At 42.1% G+C, this 15,835-nt stretch overlaps 2 protein-coding genes across 4 annotated transcripts in view; one reads left to right on the forward strand and one right to left on the reverse strand.

Annotated features, from left to right (window-relative positions):
* patl1 (PAT1 homolog 1, processing body mRNA decay factor) overlaps positions 1–8,452 on the reverse strand; it is a 16,673-nt gene extending 8,221 nt beyond the window's left edge. Inside the window, exons 1-6 of one of the 2 annotated variants that reach the window (XM_086210526.1) lie at positions 8,317–8,451; positions 2,746–2,851; positions 2,313–2,525; positions 1,917–2,162; positions 1,453–1,541; positions 386–466 (exon numbers count right to left, since the gene is read on the reverse strand). In XM_086210526.1, coding sequence (XP_086066652.1) covers positions 386–466; positions 1,453–1,541; positions 1,917–2,162; positions 2,313–2,525; positions 2,746–2,851; positions 8,317–8,331 — 750 coding nt within the window. In that variant the 5' untranslated portion in view covers positions 8,332–8,451. Of the gene's footprint in view, positions 1–385; positions 467–1,452; positions 1,542–1,916; positions 2,163–2,312; positions 2,526–2,745; positions 2,852–8,316 lie in introns of both variants that reach the window. The other variant, XM_086210527.1, reaches the window with a different exon arrangement.
* On the forward strand, positions 8,438–13,240 carry LOC147256875 (uncharacterized). 2 transcript variants are annotated; one of them, XM_086210528.1, is made up of 5 exons: positions 8,438–8,543; positions 8,888–9,046; positions 9,800–9,907; positions 11,204–11,855; positions 12,379–13,240. In XM_086210528.1, exons 2-5 carry the CDS (start codon positions 8,900–8,902, stop codon positions 12,591–12,593), a joined length of 1,122 nt encoding a protein of 373 aa, XP_086066654.1. In that variant the 5' UTR covers positions 8,438–8,543; positions 8,888–8,899; the 3' UTR covers positions 12,594–13,240. The 2 variants fall into 2 exon arrangements, with proteins under 2 accessions (XP_086066654.1, XP_086066655.1); XM_086210529.1 differs by having other exon boundaries at positions 8,486–8,543; positions 8,893–9,046.
* The last annotated feature ends 2,595 nt before the right edge of the window (positions 13,241–15,835 follow it).

Raw genomic sequence — 15,835 nt, forward strand, 5'->3', positions numbered from 1 at the left:
TTCCTAGGCATATACCAGTACATCAGCGGCATTCAGAGGTTATCTTAGAGCGCCAGAGGGCATTGTAGCTAATCTGAATAAATCCCTAACCAAGTTACTCCTGAGATCTATTGTTTATGAGACCAAAACAGATGAACAACCAAAACCTAATGATTCCAGGTGTGGCTGTCACAGCACAGAGGCATAAAAATACAGACAACTTAGATGATAGATGTTGGACTGCAATAAATCATTTGGTTAAGTAATATGCACAATGAACACGAGTGTGTGTGTGTGTGGGGGGGGGGTTTTGTTTGGTTTTTTTTTAAACAATTTTGTATATTTACATTGTCAACACATCAACCATGTAGTGTAACAAGTGACAGAGAAAAGCAGTGTTGCTCACCTCCATGTGTGTAACCAGTCCTGGGGTGACACTGACTGGTCCGAAACCCATACTGTTCTCCCAGATGCTGTGAGAGTTCATCTACGCGCAATACGGAGAGAAATTCAAGTTAGGGGTCTTGACACAAAAGATTTCACACAAGTAGGCTTTAAATGTTTGAACTAGATGAAAACAAAACTTTTTGCCAGCATGAACTCAAACCTAAGATATGATCTCAATATACTGGTTCAGGGTTCTAGACTAACTTTTCCACTTGGTGGGGAATATGCTGCGTGTATATTTTGGACAGACAGCACATCAAGCTTCATTGAGCAGATCTGGACAGACAGGAAGTCCCCACATGAATGGCATAGTGAAACTGGTCAATTTACAAAAATTAAACATACTGTGCAAACTCCTGATGGCAAAAGCAGACAGAGACAGACACAATATAGCCATGTACACTACATGCATATTACAGAAACACATAGATCAAGGGACAATGACCGAATCGGCAGGATCAGCAAGTAAACACAGCTGGATGGGCAAAACACGCTGTGGCTGAAACGCTGTCTGTGTGGAGGATGGATGATATCGTATCGCAGCCGGAACGCAATGCAGCTGTGCCAAGTGCAGGAAAAAAAGGACTGCTTTCATCTGAAATGTTGCTCTTCCTGTGTTACCAAATTCATAATGATCATGGACTCACTTGAATGCGACTAGATAAACATTGAACTCTCACACTCTCCAACAAAAAAAAAAGGTCACAGTCTGGAGCCCTGCAATTGCTCATATTTAAGACATTAAAATGATTATTTAAAGTAGAGGTCCAGACTGTATACAGTCTTCCTGTAAAATCTGTGAAACTGTAAAAATATACATGCACTGATGCATGAAAAACCTGCCATCATGCATTTTATCATTTTACAGACCCAGACAAAATGGCCAATACCTAGCACAGTCAGTGCAACTTACTTTTACAGGCAATTTAACCATCACAGGAGGCTTCTTCTGGTGCTCTTCTGTTCAGCCTTGAAATAAAGTGGGTTTACGTATAGTAAGGAGAGACTATAAGTTAACACACTAACCTGGCCCATAGGAGGAGGCCCCCTGCGCAGTAAATGCTGCTGCTGTTGATAGCTCAGCATCGACGAGGGAGGATGACCAGGAGGAAGGCCTGAACATCAGAGCAAAGCAGCCATCAGTTAAAATACAGACATCAGAGAGAATACCACAACAGAGTGAAGCACATCATCACAACTAGCTGACAGCTACATAACAAAAATAAAGTCCACTGTACTGAGAAAGAAAATGAATACAAGCTTCCTAGAGGAAAGATTATGTTCAGTTAAATTTCCCCAAACACAGGGTTAGTGACAGGGGAACAGCTTAATTGCTCATCTGGTCGGTAAGAGATGAAAACTGCTGAAAACAGAAAACTACTTTACTTACGTTACTTTCTGTCTTTTTGTAATCACAGCCTTGATGTTTGAGATACCAATTTGAGCTGCAAAATCCATGACAGTACATCATTGCTCCGTTGATTCCTCACCTGAAGTTGTGGGCCCAGTAGGCAGTTGGTGATGGGGGTGATGGGGATGCTGGTGCGCCTGGTTTGGATGTGGGATAGGGGAGGGCTGGGGCAGGACTCTAGATCTGGAGTCCTGTGCCATTCTGGAGTTGGGGGAAGGCCCAGGCCTCTCTGCTGCCCCAACCCCAGCAATGGCTGGGTCAGCCTCGAGGATGAGTCTGGCCAGAGACTCCGCCAAGTCGCCCTCCCTTCTTCGATCTTCCACATCTGAAACAGGTGTGTTATTGCCGTTAATTCTAATGTTGTCCAACACCAGCAGTCCAATAAGCCCATCTTATGACCTGTTTCCCAAACACTCATAAAGTAATGGACTACAAACCACGAGAACTGAACCTATCCTGTGATGACATCACTCACCTGGCCGAGGCAGTCCTGAGGAAGACGAGAAGTTGACTGAGGGGAGGGATGATGGAAGAGGAAGATGGCCGGTGGCAGTGGAGACATAGGTAGAGGATGAGTCTTCACCTCCACCTAAATCTGATTCTCCTCCCATCCCCCCAAGCCCCCCTCCCAGTCCGTCCCGCTCGTCAAGTTCAGCGAGGCGTTTGTGTTCCTCCTGCCAGTCATCATCTGGAAGAGGTGACAAGCCAGAATGAGTGGTTGTTGTTCAGTAGCATTGACTCATCCGTGTGTCATCCTCACATATATTCTAGGGCGCCACTGATGGGGGTGATAACAGAGATAAACGCTCATGCAATTTTGCAACCAGTGATCATGAAGGACTCCTACGAAAGGACTACAGTGTCCCTCGGGGGGCCTGAACGGTATAATACATGTAAACATGACTCACCGATTGCCCCAGCTCCAAATGTGTCGTCGTTGAACTGATCAATTTCATCTTCTTCTTCTACCAGTCCCTCGTCTTCCTCCTCCAACGTACAGTCTTCATCCAGGGACTGCCAAAACAAAACCCCACCCCAATAAAAGAACAAAATAAAAAATTTAGGGGGACAACAGAAGAACAACATGAAAACAGATGAGGGAAGTAACAGGAGGAGGTGGGACAGGGTTTCGGAGTTAAGAAAAGCATCAAAGACAAAAGGTCTATCCAGGAATATTTGAATTAGCAGAATTGGCTAAAATTAAGCAGATGAAGACTTAACCCTTTCATCGCTGCACTCTAACCCTTACCCTTGCAACATTTGTTGAGAGAATAATAAAGTAAAACAGCTTCAGGAGCTAAAACAAGTCACAGGTTATGTGCCACAGGCCTTTAAGGTGGCTGTCATCAACCCTTTACTTAAAAAACCTTCTCTTGACCCAGATGCGTTAGCCAACTATAGGCCAATATCCAACCTCCCCTACATCTCCAAGATCCTTGAGAAGGTTGTTCTGGAGCAGCTACATGAACATCTGCACAGCAACCAGCTCTTTGAAGCCTTCCAATCTGGATTCAGGGAACACCATAGCACTGAAACAGCACTGGTCAGAGTCTCTAATGATCTTCTTATAGCTTCAGACAGAGGTCTTGTCTCTGTACTTGTCCTTTTGGACCTCAGTGCTGCATTTGACACCATCAACCACAGCATCCTGCTACAGAGACTAGACCATGACATTGGGATTAAAGGAACTGCCCTAAAATGGTTTAAGTCCTACTTATCTGACAGGTTTCAGTTTGTTAATGTTAATAATGACTATTCAGAGTACAGTGGAGTTACATATGGTGTACCACAGGGTTCAGTTTTAGGACCGATTCTCTTCACTCTTTACATGCTCCCATTAGGTGACATAATCCGGAAGCACTCGATCAACTTCCACTGTTATGCAGATGACACACAACTTTACTTGTCGATGGAGCCAGACAACACATGCCAGCTTACTCATCTGCAAGACTGCCTGAAAGACATTAAATCCTGGATGTCCTCTAACTTCTTAATGCTCAATGCAGATAAAACTGAGGTAATCATTTTTGGACCTAAACACCACAGGGACACACTCCTGAATTGGATCTCTACTCTAGATGGCATCACCCTAACTCCGAGTACAACTGCAAGGAACCTTGGGGTCATTTTTGACCAGGACCTTTCCTTCAGCTCCCACATAAAGCATGTGACTAGGACCGCCTTTTCCATGCTAAGATGAGGAATATCCTTTCCCAGAGTGATGCTGAAAAACTGGTGCATGCATTTATCACTTCTCGGCTGGACTACTGCAACTCTCTCCTGTCAGGATGTCCTAAATACTCCCTAAAGAGTCTCCAGCTGGTCCAGAACGCTGCAGCGAGGGTTTTGACGGGAGTTAAGAAGAGAGAACACATCTCTCCCACTTTAGCTTCTCCACTGGCTTCATGTAGGATCTAGAATCAACTTCAAAATCCTTCTGCTAACTTATAAGGCTCTCAATGATAAAGCTCCATCCTATTTGAAAGAGCTCATTAGTCCCTACTGTCCGACCAGAGCACTCCGCTCCCAGAATGCAGGTCTTTTAGTGATTCCCAGTATCATAAAAACAGACTGGGAGGTAGAGCCTTTAGTTACCGGGCTCCTCTACTGTGGAACCAGCTCTCTCCATGGGTCAGAGAGGCAGACACTTTAACTACGTTTACGCTGGGGGACACATCAGGTTACATGGAGCCCTTCCCTTCCCTCCTCTCCTCTCCTCCCCTCTCTCCTCCTCTCCTCCCTGCACATTTTTGGAACTGTCATTACCATTACTTGTTGCACTTTGCAGTTTGGCCTTGGTGTCTCGCAGTCTCTCTGTGTTTCCACAGATCCACCAGAGCCCCAACCGCCGCCTGCATCGCCCCCCCCCCCCCCCTCTTATTCCCTACTGTTACACCGGCCTGCGCTCCCCTTCCATGAACCAGTCTGCCATCCAGTCTCCCATCAAGCTGGCTTGCTCTCCCTGCCTCCCCTTCCAGAAGCTTCCTTCTTCAGCTGTTATTAACATTTCCGTGTTTCTCACATTCTGCATTGTAAACTGTTTTCTTGTCTGTAACAACATCTACTGCACGTCTGTCCGTCCTGGTGAGGGATCCTCCTCTGTTGCTCACCCTGAGGTTTCTCAGATTTTTCCCTGTTAAAAGGGTTTTCTATGGAGTTTTTCCTCAGTCGATGTGAGGGTCTAAGGGCAGAGGATGTTGTTATGATGCCATGTGAAGCCCTTTGAGACAAACTGTTTGTGAAAACGGGCTCTACAAAAAAAATTGCCTTGCCTTGCCTTGCCTAAATTTTTTTTTATAAACTACAATATTTGGACCAGGTAGCACATGATATACAAAATCAATCCAACTAACAATAACCCAGCCCTTGAACACTGGGCACTTCACTATCGTTGAAATAAAAACAACATTTCCTGGAATATTGATACATTGTTTAAATAATTTTGCCAAGTTCTGTATGGAAAACTGCTTATAAAATCATGCGCAAGTGACACTTTGTGTTAACATAAATCTGGTGGTCAGGAGATAACGCAGAAGATTCACACTATTCCATCTTTAGTAGTGTTTTCCTCTCTGAATTTTCCGCTGCTGTTACCACAGCACTTTTATATCAGCTAAAAAAAAAAATTGTGTAGGTTTTTGTTTTACATTTCACTTCTCATTTTTGGAATGTAATGACACATTACACATCAAATTAAAACATCATGTTAGAGGAAAAGGGAACAATAACTTTGTGGTGTTTTTATACCATAAAGTTGCAATGGAGTCAACAGCTAAACAGAACATTACAAATCAGCGACATTTGTTGTAGGAAACAGGTGATGAGCGCACAGTATTCATCAAGTTTACAAGAACTCCTTATGATACTGTCTAAGTCAGTAGTAAAAATATCTGCTAACCTGAATCTAGCTTAAAAGGGACTTAAGATTGAATCTCTTGAAGCGATACAGAGACTCGCACAGCTGCAGTGTGCCTCACTATCATTTTCAGTTACAATATTGGCTCCAACCAATGACAGAAACATCATTTGCTTAAATAAATTTGTTACGTTGTATTCCATTTCATGTGAAGGTACCTCTTTTCTCTTACAGTGATGATGTGCTTTTGCCCCTCCATAAAAAGAACAAAACCTCAATGCCAGGCTGACTATGGCATTTTTGAGCCAAGACAATAGAAAATATGTTTTAAAAAAAAAGTAAACTGCAGTGTTCAAAGGAAACTAGTAATACTAAATCAAAAGCTGTGTGTGGGGAAGTCCTAGTCTGCAAAGTTTAGATTGTTCATTTGTTGGCAGGAAAATGTGATATGGAAGGTTGTCACATATAAATCAATATGGGATAGATTGATAAGTCCTCCCTTACAGAGAAGGGAGAATTCTGGGAGCATTTGCTGATGTGGGACTGTCAATACAGAGAAGCCCCTGGCGTGACAGAAATGACAGCTCACTAAATTTGTGTATAAATATTATATACTTTATAAATACATACACATACACAAACACAGACACATATATATGCTTTGATTTTTTTTTTTCATTTTAGCTTGAATCAAGGGTACCCAAAGTATAACACGTCATGAAGTAACATCATTACACTTAACATTAGCAAACAGTCATTGGAGAACCATAGGGAAATTATGGTGTATCTCATGTTTTCACAACACAGGGGTATCTGTAGCTGGAGGGGAGCTGGCTGTCTGTGAGCTGGAAGTCAGTGCGGGGTTCCCAGGCTCTAGCTATTATGTGTATGAAGAAGATAAATTCATCAGCATGCTAACTTTTACTGCGAGTGTAACTTCAAGTTTCTCACAGCATATCACATTTAAACAGAACAGACATCCTAGCCATCGCACAACCTCATCAGGATTTGCCTGAGTGAAGATATTTTCACCAACCACCAGCTCACAGACAGCTGGGTGACCCGTGAGATATCCACTCAGTACGGCCACCCTACGTCAGAAAATTACCCTAAACTTAACTGCCAGCTCAGATGTTACTGCAGAGGTGTTCTGGTTTTTAAAATTAAACCAAGGGTAGCCAAAATGTACCGGGTAATGGGTAAATGACTATGTCAGACTCGTCTTATGGACATGGCTCCAACCTTGGATGCTGTGGCAAAAAAAACAAAAAACAAAAACAAAACTTATACAGTGCTAAAATATCCATCCCTCCCCAAAGTCAGAGACCATTTCACAGGACTTACAAAGTCATTGCCTCTGTTAGTGCCAAATTCTAAAGATCATGGTGATGAGTGTGATGATGATTTAATCTGTAACAATTAGTTGGCAAGAATACCGGACTTCACTTACGTACCATTATGCTGAACACTATAAGTATCACCATTCTTACGATACTTGATTGAGGTCAGTATTTAGGGAATAAAATTAAGTTCTTTGAAGATCCTGCTTGATGAGTTTAAGTTCTCTTCAGGTCTAAAAATGTGTTTTTCTGTTTGCTCCAATAATTAAATTTTTTAACTTCACTATGTAAAAGGTGAATGTGCAAAGTTTGACACTCTCACGCCGTTTTCACGTTTTAGTTTTTCTCTGTGTTAACTGATGCTCTTAGATTCCTAGAGAGACAAGAACCTTTGAGAAGTCAAGTAGTCTGGAAGCTGATTCAAAATTCAACATACCCCAAGAAGACATGAAACCAAAATCATTTGTACATTCATGGAATCTGGAATTTTCAATGGAAGAGGGTAGCAGTTTAAGTATTTAAATGTGGTAAGCATAGCTGTTTATTCGGCACAACGTGACACACAATATGAGCGTTTTAATATCCTCGCTACAAGAGAGCAAGGGACCTTAACAATCACAGCAACAACTACGCTTAAGGAGCCTACTCTTAGATGTAATGTAACATTGTCAGTTAGCCGAGACTGCCATGAACGAACTTGGTATCACACCGTGGAAAAGGTAACTTCAGATCATTCAATGCATAGCAGTAAACACACATCCACGCACGCAACGTTAAGTGTACATTGCGGTGGATATTAATTGCCATTACGTGAATAAATAAAATTAAATAGGTAAACAACGTTGCAACTCAGGACCTGTCTAGTGCTCTGTCACCTCAAAGGTAGCCAGACAAACCATTAGCTACAATGCTAATCCTGACGTTACATCACGCAGCAAGTTACCTTCCACTGCCGTCCTACGGCTAACTAGTGGGGTACTGAACGGATCCAGCTGGTCGGTAGCGTACACGGTCCTTTCATAACCGCGGCTAGTTCACGAAACAACAGGCTTATCCTTGTAAACTGAGGAGGGGAGCGTTCTCCCTCCCTCCGGCTCATGACATCAGGCGAGCGGGCTGCTTCACAGGCCGCCAACCACATTGAATTTGTCAGTCGCATAAACAATAGGCACCGTTCACCATAAATGCCACGCGCAGTGTAGAAGTACCACTGGCTCTCATTAAAACACCCCGAATCACATTCAACAGAAGGAACATGTTATTTCTTAGGCCACGATACGCACCTGAAATCGAAACATCTATCTTTAGGGTTTTGGGAAAAGAAGCGCATCGAGAGCGAGGCGGCGCGCAGATGACGCAGTTGCTACGTTCGCTTCACGTGCGTTACTTAGCGACGTGAACGAGCACGCATTTTGACGTAAACGGGGAACGTCGTTGCTGGCTTGCGCCCTGAAAATGTTGAATAGGAGGAACCGTTGAGCTGTTGGTGGAAGAGACAACAAAAACACCGGTAAATAAAGCATGACCTTACTTCCTCTGTATAACCGATTACTGTCCTCCATTGTGGTGTGGGTTATCGTTAATTATTTTGATTAGTTCAGTATTTTCAGAATTTCAAAAGCTAAGTAAACAGCTGACTAGTGGCGCAAGTGCCTCATAATCAATTTCATCAAAATAGAATCGAGCTCACGGGGCTCCTCTAGGTTTGCGTTTTGTGTTCCGTATCTGAGGCATATTTACTGTTATTCCTCGCCTCTGAAACGACTCTCTCTCTCTCTCTCTCTCTCTCTCTCTCTCTCTCTCTCTCTCTCCGTCTGTGCGTGTGTGTGTGTGTGTGTGTGTGTGTGTGAGAAGTTTAGCCTCACCATGGTTCAGTTGCAGCTCTGCACCCTGGAGCACCTGATGAATTCGGGGTTTGGACGTCCCTTCCCACGCCACGGCCTTCAGCTCCTGTTTTGGTTTGCCAACCATTGTGTGACCTGTGAACTCATGAACTGTGTGGTCATCATGAAGGTAAACAAACTGACCCCTTTTGTGAGATTATTCACAAATTTTCCAACTGTTCTTTTATTGTTTCGTAATTACACTGCTTTGATAAAGATTGCACTTCAGAAACACATTGATAACCACCTCAGATATGTAATGTATTAATTGGATGACTGGCAGCCTACATCTGGACCACATGACGTCAGCGCACACTGCATGACTCCCCAACTGTTTACCTCCACAGGTAATCACAGTTGTGTCAGAGGGTACACATGAATCTTGGAGTATCTTCTCAAAAATACCCATTACATCAGTGTTTTTTTTTCCTTGTCTTGTTGACTGGCTCTGACACTGAGGCGAGGTACAGAGTAGGGCTGCTGGTCCTCTGCGGATGCTCAGCCAGTAAAGATATGTCCAATTCCTGCTGGGTCAGCAAAAATGATTCCTTTTACCACCTGAAAAGTTGCCTAACATGCTAAAATATGGATGAATGGTTAAAATAATCTCAGCCCACGTGTTTGAAGGCAGCAGAACCTGTCAGTGGATGCAGTGTTTCAGCTGACTGTCAAGACCATTTGCTCCAGGGCTTCCAATACCCTGTCTGACAGAGCTACCGTTACTGTTAGCCATGCTAGCCTAGCTGCTCGTGGTGCCATCTGTGGAGGTAGATTGGTTGCACAGCTGGAAGTTAAACGCTTAAAGATGTTTGACAATTTCAAATACACTGAATGTGTGTAATAAAGGAGTTCAGCATGCAGTGACCAAAGTTTCTTGCCACAGCTGGTGTCAGATTGTCAGCCAGAGAGAGGATTGTACGGCTTCCACCTCTTTGGTAATGTTGAGGAGCTTCTGCCTGCACTGAACCGTCCCAGGAGGGGCAAGAGACAGGTGTGGTGCAGGTTTTCTTTCTTCACTCTGATATTCTGTTTCACGACAGGAAATGTAACATATCAGAAAAAGCACAGTTACAGGGAGTTACAAGTCAAAACTGCATTATGTGTGCTGGTAAAAGATACAAGATAGAAGTTTTTTTGATACATCATCTGCCAAAACATTTACAAGTGAGTTGGTCGATGGCTGATATTTACTAATTTATCCGTACAAAAACAAATTTATTTATTTACATTTTTCACATCCTGAAAAAACACATTGAAGCATAGCGAATTTGAATTTTCTCATCTTTGTTTCCAAAACATTTAGAAAAGCCCATGAGTGAGTAGCAGATGATTGAAAAAGAAAACCAGGCATATATAAATATCGTCCATCAGACTGACAGATATGAAAAACGTGACCGATAGTTGCTGATACTGATGATGCCGATACGATCACATTCATAGTGCAGGCTGATACTGCATTCACACTATCAATGCGTTCGCCTCCACATGTGATTTGAAAACCTAAATATGTAAAACACAAGGCTACAATCAAATTGGAATTGCCCTGAGTTGCAGGAGGAGGATCTGGTGGTTTTGGCGCTAGACTGTGAGATGTTAGTAGTCTTACAAGTTTAGCTCTGAGGCGTCCCTCATTATACTTTTTTCCTGCCGGTGTTTCTCAGCTCTGGAGGGCATGAGCGCCCTCTAGTTATGCTCTGAAGCGCTTTCAAATTGAAGCTCAGGTTTTGTGAGGGGAATAAGTTTCATATTAATGTAGAATATTAATTTAAAGTATGACAAGTATATGTTTCAATATGAGGTTTATAAAAATGTAGAAATTGAAGATGATTAGATCTGTAACATCCATCTTGAAACAATGTCATTAATGAGGGACAGTTTGGCAAGCTAACCGCTAACTATAGGCATGGGTGGTGTAGGTGTGGTGAATAATGGAAGATTTGAAATGGAAAAAACCAATATAAGAATATGGAATTTGTGAAAACAAAAACATGTTAATTTCACTAAATTTGGCCTTGTCAGAGGAGGATGCAGAGCTCAAACTGATGTGGCATCTTGAGACAATACAACCATCTCTTGTGTGTTTCCATCAATACACTTAAGGTAGATGAACAATAATCAACGCCCGGAAAACTGGGGTATTTTTTTTAATGTGTCCGGGCTCCTTTACAGGTGAGAATAGGTAGGCTTTGAAGCAGAAACGCTTGAGAACCCCTGCACCAGCCTGGGTTTCTTCTCCACCTGCCACCTTATTCACCTCTTGTTTTATATACTTGCTCTCTCTACCCAGGTGATGTACTTTGAAGTTGGCAACCTGAGCACAGAAACATACCCATCTTCTGCAAATCTCCCGACATATGTGAGGGAAAACTATGAGTTTGATGGTACCCATGGTAACAGTAATATAGACCGTATCATCATCAGTTACCAGGTGCAAAGCAGGATGGTGGAGGCGGTATATGTCACAGAGCATGACGCAGTTGTCTTCGGGAGGTTCAATCCTGACAGGACCTATGAGATCAACTCCGAAGTGATCGTGGCTCTGCAGGACCCGCAACTAGATCTCACCACCTTCCTCTCTCAGATGGGTTACTATGGGGATATCCAGGAGGTTCAGGCCGCTGATACCGACCTGCAGCTCTCAGACCAGGAAATGCTCAACACGGTGCAGACGTTCTACAGCGGCGCCACACAAATAGGAACGTGGAGTTTTGATGAGGACTTGAGATTCTTCTCAGAAGCCTTCAACCAGCAGCTGTATGTCAACACAGAGCCCTTCTGCTATGACAAGCAAGTGCACTATACTGTAAGCCAGCACAACAACGGGTCCGCCGTGAACAACATCAAAGAAGTTCGCAAATACCGGAGGCCTAAATCCAAGAAGAGACAGAGAGCTATAAGAGCAAACTATTGGCTTCCTGAATGGGAGGAAAGCTATGGAGGTAAAAGTGCCATCACAGCTCTTGGCTTTTCTATTGTGGGATACTTCACACATGAAGGAGCCTTCACATTAAAACTTAGAATGCTCAGAAAGTGGACGTTAACCCTTTGTGATCTTGGCAACATTTTTAAAATATCTTTGGATTACAGAAAAAAAAGATCTAATTTGTGATTATTATATAGACTAATATTGAAATTAATATGTGCTGCATGTATGACTTGAGATATCAGAGAGAATGTTATCTTCTCCCTCATTGTTGTCATTTTCATTTTCAACAGCTGTTGCAGTGAGTGTGTGTTCCCGAGTCAATAGAATATGATGTGTTGGCAGGACATCTCTGCACCACCACAATATGAAATTTAAAAAAAAACAACAACAAATGAATAATGAAAAATCTGTCTTAAACAACGATCACACCTTCCTATTTTTTGAAAATTGCAGTAGGCCGTGTTACAGTTTCGGTTTAGATTTAGAACGTTTCAGAATGTGACAGGACAGACTTTAAGCCAACTCTCGCTCTGTAGACTTTGTGCAGGAATTCAAGAAGAGAGATGGAGATGATGGGATCGGCCTGGTCAGGATCCTCCTCGCTGCTGGAGCGCTCTACTTGGCTGTCAAATGTTTCAGCTGGCTGAGGAGCTGCTGGAAGACGGACTTGAGTGAAACTGTTCCCAAGATGATTCCGTGGATGACTCCAAATTTCCAGCAAACACATGTCATGCTGGATTATGTGTACTAAAATTTTAGGAGGTGAACTTTTTTTAATTTTTAACATGCATTTAAGTCAGGAAATTCTGTACAGTTCTATATAGAGGCTACAAGTCATTTGTAATGCGATGACTATAATGAGCTAGAGGAGACAGGCAAAATGTTTCGTTCCGTGATGGAGCTTTTAATTTCTTTTTCCACACTGGAAGTAAAAGTGTGTTGCGATTTTAACGGAGTGATCTCGTAAAGATCTGAAGTAAGTGAAGAAAAAGTGTTTGTAGATTTTAATCGTGAACAGTGTTTACAAAAGAGACTGAAATAAGATCAGACAGAATGAAAAAAGATTTTATTCCATGTTTATCTTCTCATTCTGTCATTTTCAAATGAATCCGACAGACAGACTGATTTATCAGTGGCTCTACATTTATGACTATTGCACTGACAATTACTTAATTGCTGACATCGTCATTAAATCGTGCATTTGTAAATGTCCTTGTGAACAACATGGATGTGTTTGTTACACTCGGCTTTTGTTATGCTTTGTGTCCGTTTTACCCTCAGATTACCAGATTTATTACTGCACTTTTAGCAATTCTGCAATGGAAATAGGCTTTATTTCAATTTTTTAACGTATGTGATGAATGCTGTGCAATATAATGTGTCGTTTTGAAATAATTAAATACATTTATTCATTCGTAGTAGAGTTTCCAGGTATCTCTATCATTTTTATTTCTGAATACTATTTACTTTTTCCCTCTACATTTTAACACAAGTATCTGTTCTTATTTTCAAAATAGGCTCTTCTTCTTTGAATGAATATGAGCAGAATTGTTTTGTACCATTTTGCACCCTCTAAGTATCCGTTGACTGGTTCTGAAGCCGTCCACATTTGAGTGGGTCCAATCCATCCTGTGCAGTTCAGTTTGCACAAAACAGGAAGTAAAAATGTCCTTTAAAAGGCCCCTTTTTACTTTTATAGATTTCAGAGCCTGTACTTTGTCAGTATCTGTACTTTTACTTGAGTAGAGAATATATTTATGTCACCTTTTTAGTTGACTCGGGATTTGTTGAAACGTGATGAAGTTGATAAAGTAGTCACTGGGCGCAGAGATAACCAGGGGTGCCTAATTGATAATCAGCTGAGACAAATCCTACTTAAAGATTCTAAAACACGGAGCAAAATACGACAGCTTTAGTTCATGGGTGCATCACAGTTTAATTATTCAAGCCTTCAAGATAATCAAATACGGGGTTACAGATGCAGCGGTCACATCTGTGTACACAGCATCCAATCACAAAGCAGCTGCGTGTGGCACTGTAGTGATTCCGTGTCCCTGAGTGACTGGTCCGGCCCCAGCCCCATGTGACCGAAAGCTTGGCAATAAATTATTGCTCAAGGATTTAAGTGTGCAGACAGTTTCTTTTGGCGTCACACCAAGAAGCTTCACATTAATTTACAGCTGGATTTAATGTTCGCCGCCGAGTCTTGACACAGTCGTCTTTATGTTTCATGGGTGAACAGGTGATTCAGAGAACGACTCAGTCACTGCCAAGGTATCGGAGGACTTTGAAATGCTTTCCATTGTACTGATTTTTCAAATTAATTTCAATAAAAAAATCATTAATTGGTTTTACACTCTTTGCATTTACAAATGTCCTTTAGAGCTCTTAGTTATTCTATCAAATGCAGGATGAGGAGCAAATAATATAGAATAATTAACTTAAATATGCTTTAATATAATAAACTCTACACTTGGGGATAAACAAGTTTTTCATTACATTTAGTTTCCACATTTGTGTTTGTTTTTTCTACTTTTAAGAGACAATTGAAGACTCAATTGTTCAGAGAACACCGAGGCACTGAACCTGACTCTTCTCCTCTTTGTCCTGTGGGGTAGAATAAGTCAGAGGGTCCAAGACCCAGCACTTAGTGATTATGTAGCACCAACTGTGTTGTGTGATGTTGTATGTTTGTCAAAAAAAAAAAAAAAGGGGAGGGGGGGCAACACTTCTTCTGCCACTAGATGGCAGTACCTGTGACCAAATCACAACTGAAGCACTTTTGCGCTTCCTATGGGCTTTTCCTTAATAAAGTCTAAATTCTTGCTTGTGTTGTACGTCGCTTTGGACAAAAGCGTCTGCTAAATGAAATTGTAGAATTGTAGAATTGTAGAATTAAATTTAACTTCCTGCCATATGTGTTTGGCCCCACCCATTGGAGATAAGTCCCGCCCAATTCACAGGATGCGCTGAGGAATTACTGATAATTAGGCTCCCAGAGTGCCATTGTTTGTGTTTGAACTCAGCTGCTTTATGATCTCTGCGAGTAAAACACGTTCTCCATTTCAAACTTGGTTTGATGCTGCAGTTTGCCACAATGAGAGCTAATGATTGATATGTAACCCCCAAAAAATGATACTTTTCATGACTTTGCTACGCTAAGAACTCTTGAATTATAGGACAATTCATGAAGATCACAAAAATGTGCTCAAGTTTTGAAATTTGTTATCCGCTTTCATTGTTTTCAAAAGTATTTAGCGTTTAAGTGAAGAAGTTGCAAGGAAAATCTTTAGCTAATTACCCACAGAGACCTGTTCATTAGAGGTTCACGATACTGCAAGATGGATCCGATACCAAGTAAATATCATATACCAGTATCAAAGATACTTTTTTAATATTTAATATGCAAGGATCGTACCACTTAGTCCTGAAGCTGGTATGTGGTCAGGCGCAAGTTCAGCACAGGGAGAAGGTTGCCCCTGCCACGCAGAGTCCCCAGCACTCTGGATCTTAACATCACATCCTGTGTATATAAAACTGATCATCTGGTTCAACCAGGGACTGCTGAGAAAGAGCAGCTGGCAGGAGGGAAAGACGCCACTGGGCCTGCCACAGGCCAGCTCCCTGTAGTAGGAGGGATGTGGCACTGTAGCGCACGTGTCCCACCCACTTTTGGCTACAAAAATTCCAAAGAAAAATACCTGGGTTGACAATCATAGGGTTAAGCAAATCGGATCCAGCTTCCCTGATCGGATCCTTAGAAATATCCATTCACATGTTTAAATGTAATATTCTTAGTTTGAGTGTGTTACATGTTGGTTACAGAAGATGGTGCTGCTGCAGCGCTAAAGCTTTCGTGAGACTGAGTCATAATAAACACCATGTTTGGAGGTCAACTGGCACTGGACATCACCCCAGAAACACCACACCAAGTTTGGAGGTGGGAACTCATGGTGGGGGGATGGCAAACTTCATATAAATGAAGGACAGATG

This window comes from Aulostomus chinensis, chromosome 8 (genome assembly GCF_037954235.1).
Source record: "Aulostomus chinensis isolate RoL2024-O1b breed Wild chromosome 8, RoL_Achi_v1.0, whole genome shotgun sequence".
Taxonomy (NCBI): domain Eukaryota; kingdom Metazoa; phylum Chordata; class Actinopteri; order Syngnathiformes; family Aulostomidae; genus Aulostomus; species Aulostomus chinensis.